Source organism: Mus caroli, unplaced genomic scaffold (assembly GCF_978045245.1).
Source record: "Mus caroli unplaced genomic scaffold, Mus_caroli_1 scaffold_13, whole genome shotgun sequence".
Classification (NCBI taxonomy): domain Eukaryota; kingdom Metazoa; phylum Chordata; class Mammalia; order Rodentia; family Muridae; genus Mus; species Mus caroli.
The window spans coordinates 63,132,100-63,145,962 of NW_028227268.1; the positions used below are offsets into that span (position 1 = coordinate 63,132,100).

Consider the following 13,863-nt stretch of genomic DNA (forward strand, 5'->3'; position numbering starts at 1 on the left):
TCTTTAGGTTATGGAAATTTTCTTCTTTGGTTTTGTTGAAAATATTTTCTATGCCTTTGACCTGGGCTTCTTTTCTTCTATTCCTATTATTCTTATAGTTGGTCTTTTGTTTTTGTTTTTGTTTTTGTTTTTTTAAGATAGGGTTTCTCTGTATAGCCCTGGCTGTCCTAGAACTCACTCTATAGACCAGGCTGGCCTCGAACTCAGAAATCTGCCTGCCTCTGCCTCCCGAGTGCTGGGATTAAAGGCATGTGCCACCACACCTGGCTAGATTTGGTCTTTCATAGTGTCCTAGATTTCCTGGATGTTCTGTGTCTGGTTTTTTGTTTGGTGGTTGGTGGTTTGTTGTTTTTTTATTTAACATTTTCTTTGGCTGAGGTAGTCATTTCTTCTATCTTAGTCTTCAATTGCTGAGGTTCTCTCTTCCATGTCTTGTATTCGGTTGTTAAGGTTTTTCATTTCCAATTTTATTTCAATGTGGGTGTTTAGTGATTCTACCTCTTTATTAGATTCTACTTTCTTGCCTTCAATTGTTTCACTACCTCATTCCACTGTTTCTGTTCTCACAGTCTCCTTAAGTGACTTGTTCATATCTTCTTTAAGGATCTTGAACACATGCACAATTGTTATTTTGAAGTCCCTGTCTTGTGCTTCAGCTATATTGCTTACTAGGAGGGTTACTGGGTTCTGGTAGAGGTATATAATCTTAGCTGTTAATGTCTGTGTTTTTGTTTTAGAGTCTAGGCATTTGGAGTTATGATGTTTGAGGTGATTCTAGGTGCTGATAATTGTTCTTGTCTTTGTTGGGCATAGATAAGTATTTTATTCCTTGATTTCTGTTGCCCTTTCTGAATCTTGGGAAAGGGTGGTGGCTGTGGGTTCCTTGGTAGAGAGCCTGTAGGTCTGTGGATGGTAGAAATAGAAATGGGCTAGGAATAAAGGTTGAGGTGTGTGTGGGTGTGTGTGTGGGTTTTGGGTGTGTGTGTGGTGGAGGGAACAAAGTAAGGGATCCTGTCTACAACAAGGTAGGAAGGTGGGGATGTGGTGGAAGGAGGGACACCTGCAAGTAGGCTGCAGTAGTACAAAGAATATATCTGGAGAGGGAGGAGTGAAAGGGCTGTGGGACCTGGGTCTGTACCAAGAGGTGGAGTCTCCAGTGAATGCAGTTGGAGTCAGAGGAGGGATCCCTTCAGGCAGGCTGCTGAGTGTGAAGCAGGGGAGATAGCAGTGAAAGAGAGGAAGGAGAGTGAGTTCCAGCCTGCGGTGACCACTGGGAATTCCTGTTTCTAGGTCTGAGCAGGTGACACAAAGGAAGGGGAACAGGCTAGAAGAGAGGGGTGAGGTCCACAGGAAAGAGGCAGAGTCCCCCCGAGTGATCATTAATTCTTTTGAATGGTAGGACTCTTCTTTCTCAGGTGTTTTGGCCATTTGTGTTATTTGGGGTTCTCTTATGGGGAGTTGGTTGGTTGGTGATGGGTCATGGACAACCAACGTCATATTTCTTGAATCGCTTTGTCATATTTTACTACCTGTTGGAGCAAGATTGTTCTGACTTCCTCTTTTATTTGGACATTCTAGTGTTTGTGTCTCTTATGGTAATACCTGCACAAAGTTCAGCTATGGGGACTGGAGAAAGTTGGTGTCAGCTATGGAGTGGGTTGCTGAAGGGATCCTGTCCTGGTTATGTGCCAACAGGACCAAGGGTGGGGCTGTGCACTAAGCACTGAGGTGAGCAGATAGAGTCTAATCCTTGGTCAGCCTGGTAACCTATGAACCTACCAAAGGCAGGACACACAAACTTCAGACCCACTGAAGCCAGTCTACTGCCAAGAAGCCATGGTTAGAGCCAAAGGCCCAAAGTAACCTCTGGGACCACAGAAATATAGACTCTGGGTCCTGCAGTGATGTTTAGCATCTCCTACATCAGAACCCCACCCCATATTGACCTCAGAGATCACTAGGACCAAAGCCCCGTCTCTCAGGGGACTCTGGGCAGTGGAGCCAAAGCTCAGGTCTGCACTGACCTCTGAGGCAACTCATCTGCAGACCTGGTCACAAAGCTCTCTCTGGTTCTGCGGACACTGGAGGCCTGGTCATCAGATGTTCTCTGAACCCACAGGAGCCCTGAAAATCTTAAATAGAACACTGTAGCAATAAATAAGCTCTAAGGTTCAGACCGCTTGCTATTCTGAGAAGCATGACTGGCCCCGTACCTCTCTGCCTTGCCTGGGAAGTGAGTCATTTCTTCATCCCTTGTCACTCTTAGTCACTCACTCAGCAGCTACCTCCATCACCAAATAAGCTGTCATGCACAGTGGCCTGTGTTTTGTTTAATAATGTTCCCTCAGTACCGGAGGAGTGCTGCTGCTGCTGCTGAGTTATACCATATTGATGTAATTGATCTCTTTTATGGTTATTTATTACAGTTAATCTCTTAGCTATGTCTAATTTATTTTTATCACATGTATTTGTGTGTGTGTGTGTGTGACCTCATCTGTGCCATCTTGTTCATGTGAAGGTCAAAAAAGAACTTGTAGGTCCTATCATGTGGGTCCAGGGGAACTGAACTCGGGGCATCTGCTGTGGCACATGCATACTGGGCCCACATACAAACACTGCACACAGAATAAATACAATGTAGTAAAAATGGTTTTAAATTAACCTACTGTGTAGTTGTCTAAACTCAGAAAAAAAAAATCAGCCTGCTATGAAGTCATTTGCCAAAGGGCTTTCTGTCATCTGGTTTTAAGTGATACTTCAACAGTTGAAATACAATTTAGCTTTGCTTTATTGCAATTGCTTTAAACAATTTCCAAACAAGGTTGGTTTAAAATAAATAACCAAATTACTTCTGGGAACCTGAGAGAACCATTAAGGAGCCTTTGACAGTCTAGTGATCATGCAAGACCAGGTGCCCTAGGTCCTAACTGTCATTGGGTTTTATGGAGCATTAAAAAAAGAAATAAGGAAATGGGCTAGAGAAAGTCGGCTACTCTGGGAGCTGAGCTGAGATCTGTGAATGTGCCTGGCAGGTCTCTTCTCACCTGAGCTCCCCTTCCTTGGCAGTCTGAAGTTCGCCTCCACATCACCATTGAGCACCTTAGTAGGATGTTCTAGGAGTCAGAAGTCCAAGATCAAGGTGTCTTCGGGGACACACTTCTGGAAGCTCTCTGGGAGAGATCTTTCTACCCCTTCATCCCTGGGGGGCAGTGTCCCCATCACCCCCTGCCTCTGGCTTCCCAACACCCTCGCTCTGTGTCGTCTTTCTGCTTCCATCTCTACAAGGACACTTGTCATTTGGTTTAGGGCCCACAAGGATAACCACAATCTGTTTCCTCAGCTACAATGACCCTATTCCAAATAATGTTCCGTGCTGAGACATGGATAGAGGATCATCGCGGTACAGCTCCTCATACCCTTTGCACAAAGTGTTTCTCTTGTTCATTCCTTCGATTGTTTCCAGTGCTGGGGTTAGAATATACTCCTGGCTCAACTCAGCCCCACTGGTTCTTACTTAGACTGGCTCAAGTTTGTCATCCCAACAGTTCCGAGTATCAGATTTGGCAAACCATCTCCTTGTGGGTGGTCCTTCACAGAGGTAGGCCCTTCTACTGAGTCGGCGTTGATGTCTTCAGACTCCGGGCCTCTGATTCCCCAAAGTTAAGGTGTGCCATCCTCAGAGATTCTGAAGATTGCAGATTCTGGTTGAACAGCCTAGGTGGAGCTTGAAGTTTTGCATGACCACCCAGCTCCAGGTAAAGTCTATGCTGCAAACAGCAGCATATGAGGCAAAATGACAGGTAACTGGAACCCAGGACCCGGGACCCAGGCCCAGAAGCCATGTGTGGCCTGATGAATGCAAGAAAGCAGTGCCTCTCTAGACTAGTGAATGAGGGTGGACAGCCTCTCTAGAGACTGGTGAACAAGGGTTGATAGCCCTGTATAGACTAGTGAATGAAGGTAGACAGGCCTCTATAGACTGTTGAATGGGGGTGGACAGCCCCTCTATAGACTGGTGAGTAGAGGTGGATAGCCCTCTATAGACTGGTGAATGGAGGTGGTCAGCCCCTCCATAGACTGGTGAATGGGGTCAGACAGGCTCTCTATAGACTGGTAAGTAGAGGTGAACAGGCCCTCTATAGACTGGTGAGTGGGGTTGGAAAGGCCCTATATAGACTGGTGAAGCAGGCAAGAAGCCCTCTGAGCATACTCTGAGACCTATGCTGGCAGTACCTGGTTGTACTCAGAAACAAGGCTACAAGACCAAGACAGACCACCACCTGCTCCTGCATGGGTTCTTCTACATCCTGGAATTCAAGGATTAGGACTTAGGAGAATAAAGGGCCTCTCAGGATACCTGTAGTCCCTAAAGCCTTCCTTCTTACACCCCTAGTCCAGCCCTCATCTCTCTTGACCTCTTAGACACAGCCTAGGCATGCCAGCTGTCTCTAACTGGATGGGCCCCAGCTGTCCTCACCACTTGGTGGAGATAGGCCAAACATCCACATCCCTCCCTCTAGGACAGCCAGCACAAGACTTTGAGACAATAAAGAATGGGAAGGGACCTGTTAGTTATAGAAAGTGACTCTCAGCCAATCGGGCTATTTCTCCAATAGTGACAGCCAGCCAGTGACTTTAGGGCAAATGTAGCTGTCTATCCCTGTAGGCAACAAAAGAGCCACAGAGGCCTTGCGGAGAGACAAGGCTCCTCTGCCTCTGTAGTGGTTCTGTATGGTGGTCAAGAAAGGTATACTGGAAAAAAGATGTGGCAGAGTACAACTGCCCCTTAGTCGGAGCCTCCTATCACAATGATGAGACTGGCCAGTAAGAAACACTCCTAAGGCTAGCTGACTGACCCCTTTCCCACCCACAATGAATTATACCTTGCACTTCTATTTTGAGATTGCTCATGAAATTTTTTTTAAAGATTTATTTATTTATTACATGTAAGTACACTGTAGCTGCCTTCAGACACCCCAGAAAAGGGAGTCAGATCTCATTACGGGTGGTTGTGAGCCACCATGTGGTTGCTGGGATTTGAACTTCGGACCTTCGGAAAAGCAGTCGGGTGCTCTTACCCACTGAGCCATCTCACCAGCCCACTCATGAAATCTTAATCAAGACTCAGTTATTAAGGGCCATGCCCACATTTCTATGTGACCCCAGCATCTTAGTGGATCTGACTTGAGATTGAAACACCTAGGAATTGTGGCATGGATGTCATGTCCAGACAGCCACAGATTCCTAAGGAACCTGAAAAGGAGTCCAGCTGCCTTGTAGAGTGTGCTTACCTATGGGTAGAAACTCAAGGGCTCCAAACTGTCCTCTGGTGAGTGGCCAGCTGGAAGTGCCTGACTCAGTGGTCACCAGACCTACACTGACCTTTCCAAGAATACTTCCAAACCAGGCACCTGTAGATGCTAACACTGCTCCACCCCACCCCACCCCCTTCACACAACCTAGAAGGAAATGGCTATTTTAGGCCAGGGAGAAAAGGTGGAAGGAATTTCCCATAAGGCTGTCACACTTGATTGGTGCTCTTTCAGACAGTGAACAGACTGCCCTATCTATCTAGCCCATCTGTTGATGGCTCCTAGGCAAAAGAGAGAAAGGATGGAAGATAGATGCCTGGTGGTGGCAATCAGTGGTCTCTGTTATCCAGCAGAGCTGGCCCTGTGGATGGTAGTTATGGAGGCAGAAACCAGTTCTGCCAAAGGAATTGTCTCTGAAATAATAAACACCCTATCACAGAGATATACAGGCAGAAGTTGTCTGTTTACTCCACTAGAAGGAGGGACCCTGACAGTACCAGTGACACCTAGTGTGTCTGGTGGATGTGATGGGTGACTACTTTCATGTTCGTGCCATCAGGCGTGTCTGATGGAGGTGATGGATGACCGTTTCCATGTTAGCCTCCAACCTTTCTTCAGGATCATGTGGCCCTGCCCACTTTGCCTGAGATAGTCAAGATTGGCTGTTAATAAGCCAGGAGCTGAAGAAATCAGAGCTGGAGATGGTTCAATGTACAGATGCGGCAGCAGGGGCTTGACTGCTTAGATTCGGCTGGACTGAATCTCATCCATCTTGCTCTGTTCATTCCTAAGAAGTGTGTGAGGCTAATCTTGATGGCATTTAGAATCCTCATGAAAAGAAGTTGATTAGACTAGTTGAAGTGGGAGCAAGCACCTTAATATGGGCAATACCCTTCTATGAACTGGGGTTCCAGGATGAATGCAAAGCACCAAGATAACTGAGCAGCAATGCTTGTAGCTGGCTGCTGAGTGTGGACACAATGTAACCAGCGGCCTCTGGCTGCCATGTTTTGCCCATCATGATGGATGGTATCCCTTAGAACTGTGAGCCAACACAAGCACTTCCTTCTTTGAAGTTACACTTACCAGGCATTTTGTCACAGTAACCAGAGAGTAAACACCCTTTCTGGGGTTTACTTTTGTTTAAGTCAACTTGGGTGGCAACCTATCATCCAAAACTAGTCTTCTCTAAGTGACCAGTCCTTGGAAAAGAATAGCAATAAACAAATGAAAAGCAGACTTTATTTATTTATTTATCTTTAATTTTTATATTGTGTACATGTGTGGTAAGTGCATGTGAGCCAAGTTGCTCTAGTAGAGGTCACAGGAGGGTGGCTTGAGACATCAGGTTTGATGGCAGATGAACTCTCTCTTTCTCTCTCTCTCTCTCTCTCTCTCTCTCTCTCTCCCCCTCTCACTTTCAAGACAAGGTATCTCTGTATAGCCTTGGCTGTCCTGGAACTCTGTAGACCAGGCTGGCCTTGAATTTAGAGCTCCTCCAGCTTCTGCCTCCCAAGTGCTGGGATTAAAGACATGCACCAATGACGCCCGCCTGTCCTTATCTCTTTAAGATTACACTTCCATTATTTTGAGATGGGATCCCAACCAGGCTCAAGCCTCCCTCCCTATCTTGGCCTTCCAATTGTTGGCATTACCTACAAGCACTATCACACTCCAGTAGATTTCATTTCTTTTTTGCTGCAACTTCAGGGAGACCAGCAATGCAGACCCTGCCAGCTGGGCCTTCCCCAAACAGCCCTCCTCTTCTACCGCAGGAGAGCAACCAACAAAACCTAGAGGAACAGGCAAACTCGAACACCAGTCACAGCCACAGAACAAGCATTCCTATGGAGCATTCCTATTGGAGGCTGAATCTTTGCTCTTCTCCAGCAAATGGGCCAGAAACCTTTGCCTGTGGCTATGCCTCATTAGATTACCACTGAGAGCAGCCTATTATCCTCCCGAGCCTCAGCCTCGGGAATCGTCTCAAGGTCATGGGCTGCAATGGGACATTGATCTTAACAGTACTGTGCTTTGCTGCAATCTCTTCACCCACAGTGACATTGCCAACATTCCAAGGGGCTTTGGTTCTTTATAACGGAGAAATGAAGATCGATGGCACACTGTCACCACCACCAACGGCTCCAGTTCTTCCCTTTTGCTGCCCAGCCAAGGGCTTGGGACCAAGCTGCTGTGTTCATTCTGAGTTATTCGCCATTGTCTTCCATGGCTGCCCGATCACTCTGCCTCGGGAGGAAGGGTGGAGCAGGTGGGGCAGGAGATGTGAGAGAGCTCTGTGTGACATGGCATTTCACAGGCTACTTGCACAAGTCAAATTGTGTTTTCTGTGTCATAAGGGCAACCTGTGCTGGTCAGAAGTCCTCGGAGCTCATTAGGATCTGGGCCAAAATGCCTGTATGTGCTTTTAGGGTTGAGTGAAGCCTGTGCAAACAGACCTCCTGCTGGGTGGGAACCAGGCTCCCTTAACACCCAGCCTCCTCAGCCCCTCCCCTCAAATCCTGTTTGCTTTGTCTGCAGACAGAAGCCACCAAGAAGCTGGGGGGGGGGGGGACGGACGGACGGACGGGACGGGACGACAGATGTTTCTTGTCCTGCCAGATGTAAAGGGAACCTGATCACTTCTGCAGGAGACTGAATGCAACCAATGCAAAGATGTCCTTCACCCGGCACTGCTGGCTGGAGAAGACCTGGACTTCAGGAGAGAGCAGGCTGAGGCTGGTACCCAGGACCCCTGAGAAGCACTGCCTGAAGAGCCCCTGGGAAGTAAGAACAAGAAAAACTGAAAATAGCCATGCAGGGCCAGCAACATCCTTGAATTCTCCACATCTCCCCTGCAAGCCCCTCCTTCTTAGCAAGCCTTCCCACCAACCTTGAAGGAGAAACAGAGGAAGCCATGAAGTTTAGTCTCTGTCAGAGCTTACAAGGAATCTCACTGCATCCCCCAAGCATCCCCCCCCTTCCTCCATATCCAGGCCGCCCTTAAAATCTCACCTTAAGGTTTAAAAATAACCAATGTAATTATAATTAAATTACCGTGTGTGGAAGACAAAGAAACAAAACTTATATTGAAAGCCCCGTTTCTCTAGGCAGTGTGGTTCACACCTCTGATCCCAGTACTTGGGAGGCAGGGGCAGGCAGATTTCTGAGTGTGAGGCCAGCCTGGTCTACAGAGTGAGTTCCAGGACAGCGAGGGCTACACAGAGAAACCCTGTCTCCAAAGCCTCGTTTTTCTGTACTTTTCAGTTCTTTCAAACAGGAGTTCATCTGAGTCTAGTTCAAAGATGCCTTCCTGAAGAAGCCTCAGCATCCTCACTGTCTGTGATCAGAACCCCACAGGCTCACAACTCCAGAGAGGCGTATAGGACTTCCAATGAAGCCACCATAGTGGCTCCACCCTCAGCCCAGGGAAACTCCTGCCCGACGATTCTGCTATGCTTTTCACCACGCACCTAGGGTGGTTGTTGTTGTTTTGTTTTGTTTTACCGAATTTCATTTTTGTAGTGGGAAGATCTCTGTAGTGGTAAAATCTTAATTCTTTTGATGAGCACATGTCTCTAACATCAAGTACATTCATGTGTTTCACAAGTATCTCCACCATTTATAGAACTTACCAAGCTTTCCAAATGAAGACCCTGGACACTACCCACCAGACTTGACTACCTACACTTGTTCCTGAATTTGGCTCCTCCTTTTAGCAGCAGACTGGGGTGGCATCGCTCTGTATGTCTTATTTTGCTCAGCAGAAGGACTTCGGGGTTGAATCTATGTTGAAACACAGGTCAGAAGTTCCTGCTTATAAATCAGGAAAATCTCTCACTGTGTTGGTGGAGCACATTCATTCATCCAAAGCTTGCTTCCAGCTTCTAACTTTTGTGAATAACACTTCTCTGAACATAGCTGTATCAATCAGTGGTTGCCATTGAAATGAAGAGCAAAAACCACTCAGATAATCAAGCTAAAAGAAAGGAAAAAAAAAAAAAAGTCAACCGGGTGTGATAGTGCACACCTTTAATCCCAGCACTTGGGGGCAGAAGCAGGAGGATCTCTGTGAGTTCAAGGCCAGCCTACAGGAGTTCCAGGACAATTTTTTCCAGGACTTAGTGAGACACAGTCTCAAAAAACAAAGAAGAGAGCCGGGCAGTGGTGGTGCACTTGGGAGGCAGAGCAGGCAGATTTCTGAGTTCGAGGCCAGCCTGGTCTACAGAGTGAGTTCCAGGACAGCCAGGGCTACACAGAGAAACCCTGTCTCGAAAACCAAGAGAAGAAGAAGAAGCAGAAGCAGAAGCAGAAGCAGAAGCAGAAGAAGCAGAAGCAGAAGCAGAAGCAGAAGCAGAAGCAGAAGCAGAAGCAGAAGCAGAAGCAGAAGCAGAAGAAGAAGAAGAAGAAGAAGAAGAAGAAGAAGAAGAAGAAGAAGAAGAAGAAGAAAGAAAGAAAGAAAGAAAGAAGAAGAAAGAAAGAAGAAGAAGAAAGAAGAAGAAGAAAGAAGGAGAAAGAAGGAGGAAGAAGGAGGAAGAAGGAGAAAGAAGAAGGAGGAAGAAGGAAAAGGAGGAAGAAGGAGGAAGAAGGAGGAAGAAGGAAGAAGAAGGAAGAAGATGGAAGAAGACGAAGCAGAAGAAGCAGAGGAGGAGGAGGAGGAGAAAGGAAGAAGGAGAGGAGTCTTTCTTGGCTCATGATTTTGGAGGTCCACTGTTACTTGGCCTGTCACTGTGGTCGCACAGCACCACATCACGGGAAAAGTAATATTAGTAACACTGCACTGCAAACCCTGTGACTACAACAGTGACTTGGGTACAGGCTATACCAGTGTAAAAGTGGTACAGCCGTTATGAGCGTTACAACTTTGTTAAGACCCACTCCATGAGATGAAACCATACATGACACTGGGAAAGTTATTTTTCACTGGTCTTTTGGGCATTGAGCTGTCCTCCTACCCCTAGGCTATATTTATTTTGAGGAACTGCTATACTATGCCACTAACATTTATGTTGCCAGGTGGAACACAACACTGTAACAGTGTGATGTTAACACTATCAACTTGACGGGCTCTGGAATCACCTAAAAGAAAAATTCCTGGACTTAAGTTAAAGGAAATTTCTGGACTGAATAAAGTGAGGTAGGAAAGCCCATCTCAGATGAAAGTGGCACCATCCTGTGGGCTGGGGACCAGGACTAAATCAAAAGGAAAAAGCGATCTGAGTGCTGGCACTCATCGTTCTGTGCATTTGGACCGTGCATATATGTGATGGTCTTACCTGTGGATGCCATGCTTTTGGATTGACAGATTACATTCCCCTGTGAGCCAATACAGACCCTCCTGAAAGTTAGCTCTTGTCAGGCATTTGGTTACAGTTATGATAACAGTAACAAGCACAAATGGCAGCCTTCATGTTCAAGACCAGTGAGCAGGATGAGAATGCAAGAAAACAAGGCAAACCTCCCTTGGTGCTTTGGTAATCTGAGCCTGATGGTCCCCATAGTCTTGGGCATTTGTCTATTTCGTGGACTGAACCTATGATAACAGTATCTGGGCTAGCTCAGTCAGCAACAGAGCACTTGATCCCTCACACTGCAAAAGTAATAGAGAGAGAGAGAGAGAGAGAGAGAGAGAGAGAGAGAGAGAGAGAATGTGTGTATGAGCCACAGGACAACCTCAGATGCTGTTCCTTTGGCAATATCCACCTTGTCTTCATCCACCACAGACTTGGTACCTTAAAGGCTTGTGCAATCCTCAAAATCTAAAGGACTGACAGGAGTTACATTGTGTATGCCACCATAGTGGCTACAAACACATTTTTAACACCGTAATGGTCCTGGACTCTACCCTCTGAAATTCTTAAGATACAAACTGTTTCTTCTATAGATCACCTTAATTGTGATGTCTTTTTTTTTTTAAAGATTTATTTATTTATTATATGTAAGTACACTGTAGCTATCTTCAGACACTCCAGAAGAGGGCGCCAGATCTCGTTACAGATGGTTGTGAGCCACCATGTGGTTGCTGGGATTTGAACTCTGGACCTTTGGAAGAGCAGTCGGGTGCTCTTACCCACTGAGCCATCTCACCAGCCCTAATTGTGATGTCTTATCACAGCAACAGAAAGGTAACCAAGACAACACCCAAGAGTAGGAGCCCTTCTGTAATAAGCATAGTAAAAAAAATGCCTTTCAGACATATAAAAATAGCTTAGTCAGGAACCCCACTACACTCAAGGCTGCACCTGATAACCAGAACCCAGTGACATCACTCAAGCTAACCAGACACAGCTCACTGGACAGTCTATAAGCAGAGACCAAGAACAAGGTTCTGCTCCGCACATCTGAGAGATGGCTCCTAGATTTACCCTGCGTCTGGAAAGTCTCCCCCAAGATCCCGACTCTTGAATCAAAGACTTCCATTAGAGAATGGACCTGACCATCAGCTAAGATATGTCGTACACGTGAGCAGCCTTGGGGTGATAGACTTTGGACCATAGTTAAGGATCTAAAGCGTGAACTTTGGGTGATGACCCTCAGCATAATAAAATAGAACTTTTGTTTTACTAACTACATATATACACACCTTCTTTAGGGGGAGTACGGGAAAGGAAGACCCAAGTATGGGTCTAGGCTTCTCATGGGAGAGGTGCAGTAAACTGTCTTAGCGTTAGCCATATATAACATTTTGGAGACTCTCAGGACGTATCTCAGAAGAGTGAATGGAAGTTCCTGGGAAGAAGCCCCTGCAGAGGCTGATGACTGACAACACGTCAGCGGCTATGGAGAGGCTGAAATGTTGCTGATTTAATATCCCAATCGCAATTACTTCTAGGCTATTGATAGCTCCCTAACAAACCATTTCTTGCCCACTTCTGCATCAGACTTAACATTCGGATGAGAACATTTAGAATGTATTAACTTAGCAGAACTCTCTTCTCTGCTTAAAGTAAGGGCCAAGACTGTGATCAGATAACATTGGAGGGTATAGGAGAGATTCCCTCCCCCCCCCCACTCTGCCCCATCTTGCTATACCCAACTGTGCTTGCTAATTTTATGTCAAGTTGACACAGGTTACAGTCATCTGAGAGGAGGGAATCCCAATTGAGAAAATGCCTCCCTACACTGGGCTGTAGATAAGCCTATAGCGCATTTTCTTAGTGAATGATGGGGGGAGGGCCCAGCCCATTGTGGGTGGGGCCATCCCTGGACTGGTGGTCCTGGGTTCTGTTTTAAGAAAGCAGGCAGAGCAAACCATGGAGGGCAAGCCAGTAGGCAGCACCCCTTCATGGCCTCTGCATCAGCCCCTGCCTCCAAGTTTCTTGACCAATTTGACTATCCTGACTTTCTTTGATGGTCAGTAGTGATATGTGTTAAGTCTCAAACTTTGAGACAAATGGCTAAGGTATCTATTTAACAAATCAAAGTGGACTGGCTGAGAGGTTCTGCCAGCATCCCTCAGTCCTGACCTGTTACAGAATATAGCTGGCATACCCATCCTCTAACCCCAACTCAACACCCCAGGGTCTGGGATGCCCTTCCCCCAGAGCTTCTTCCCGCCTATGTAATCCAGCCATCCTGCCTGCCCACCTGTTCTGTACCTTTGCCCTCTTGGCAGCTGCACCTGGTTCCCCTCTCCATCCCTCTCTGGCCTCTCCTCGCATGGCTCAGGGCCATGTCTGCTCTGCACTCTCTGCCTATGCTCCCTTTTTATCTACAATAAGCTTTCCTCTCCACCATACCTAGCAGCAGCCATGTCTTTCATTTTAATCTCTTTCTTTTTCTTTTCTTCATCTGGTGCTGAAACCTCAGTCATACTTTTCCCCTTTTGTTTCCTTTTTTCATTCAGTATGGAAATGTAAGGCAAATAAGCAGTTCACTCTCCAAGTTACTTTGGTCACGGGGTTTCATCACAGCAAGAGAAACCCAAAGACAAGTTGGTACCAGGAGAGTGGGGCATTGCTGCGACAGACCTGACCGTGTTGTTTTGGGGAGGACTGTGGAAAGACTTTGGAGCTTTGGGTTTGAAGAGCCATTGAGCGTTGAGAGCTCAGTGAGCTGGTCTGTAGGAAGATAAGAACGTTGAGAGCAGTTCAGACGATGGAGGCCTGGCTTGTGACGTTCCAGAGGGAAGCCAAGATTCCACGGGGCCTTTTGTGTGAAGCATCTGTGGTGTCTGGTCAGCTGGGGCTTGGTACTGTCAGAGACCGGTCAAGGTCATGGGGAAGGTATAGCCTTGATGACAGTTGAAGCCCCAGGTTTGACAGGGTCACGGAGAGAACTTGAGGCTTGGCACCAAGAAGAGAGCCGGGGGAGGCTAGTGGTGATGAAAGTGCAGCCCAGTTGCAGGGGAAGACCTCAGCATTTTGCAGATGCCATTACCATGTGATGCCCATTCAGAACAGCAGCAGCAGCAGAATGGAGCCTGCCTGAGATTTGGAAGCCAAGCTGTCTGCGCTGCAGAGGACAGAGCTGGAGAAGTGGCCTAAGCCCCTTGGAGACGCCCAGAAGATCATGAGTGGATCCCACACACTGGACACTGAATTATTTATGCCAC

General features: G+C 46.8%; 1 protein-coding gene across 2 annotated transcripts in view; it reads right to left on the reverse strand.

The window, feature by feature from the left end:
• Positions 1-6,599: 6,599 nt before the first annotated feature.
• The window catches only part of Nt5m (5',3'-nucleotidase, mitochondrial), a 73,085-nt gene continuing 65,821 nt past the window's right edge, over positions 6,600-13,863 (reverse strand). For both annotated transcript variants that reach the window (XM_085829966.1, XM_085829967.1), the window contains one exon: positions 6,600-8,089. In XM_085829966.1, coding sequence (XP_085686092.1) covers positions 7,949-8,089 — 141 coding nt within the window. In that variant the 3' untranslated portion in view covers positions 6,600-7,948. The remainder of the gene's footprint in view (positions 8,090-13,863) is intronic.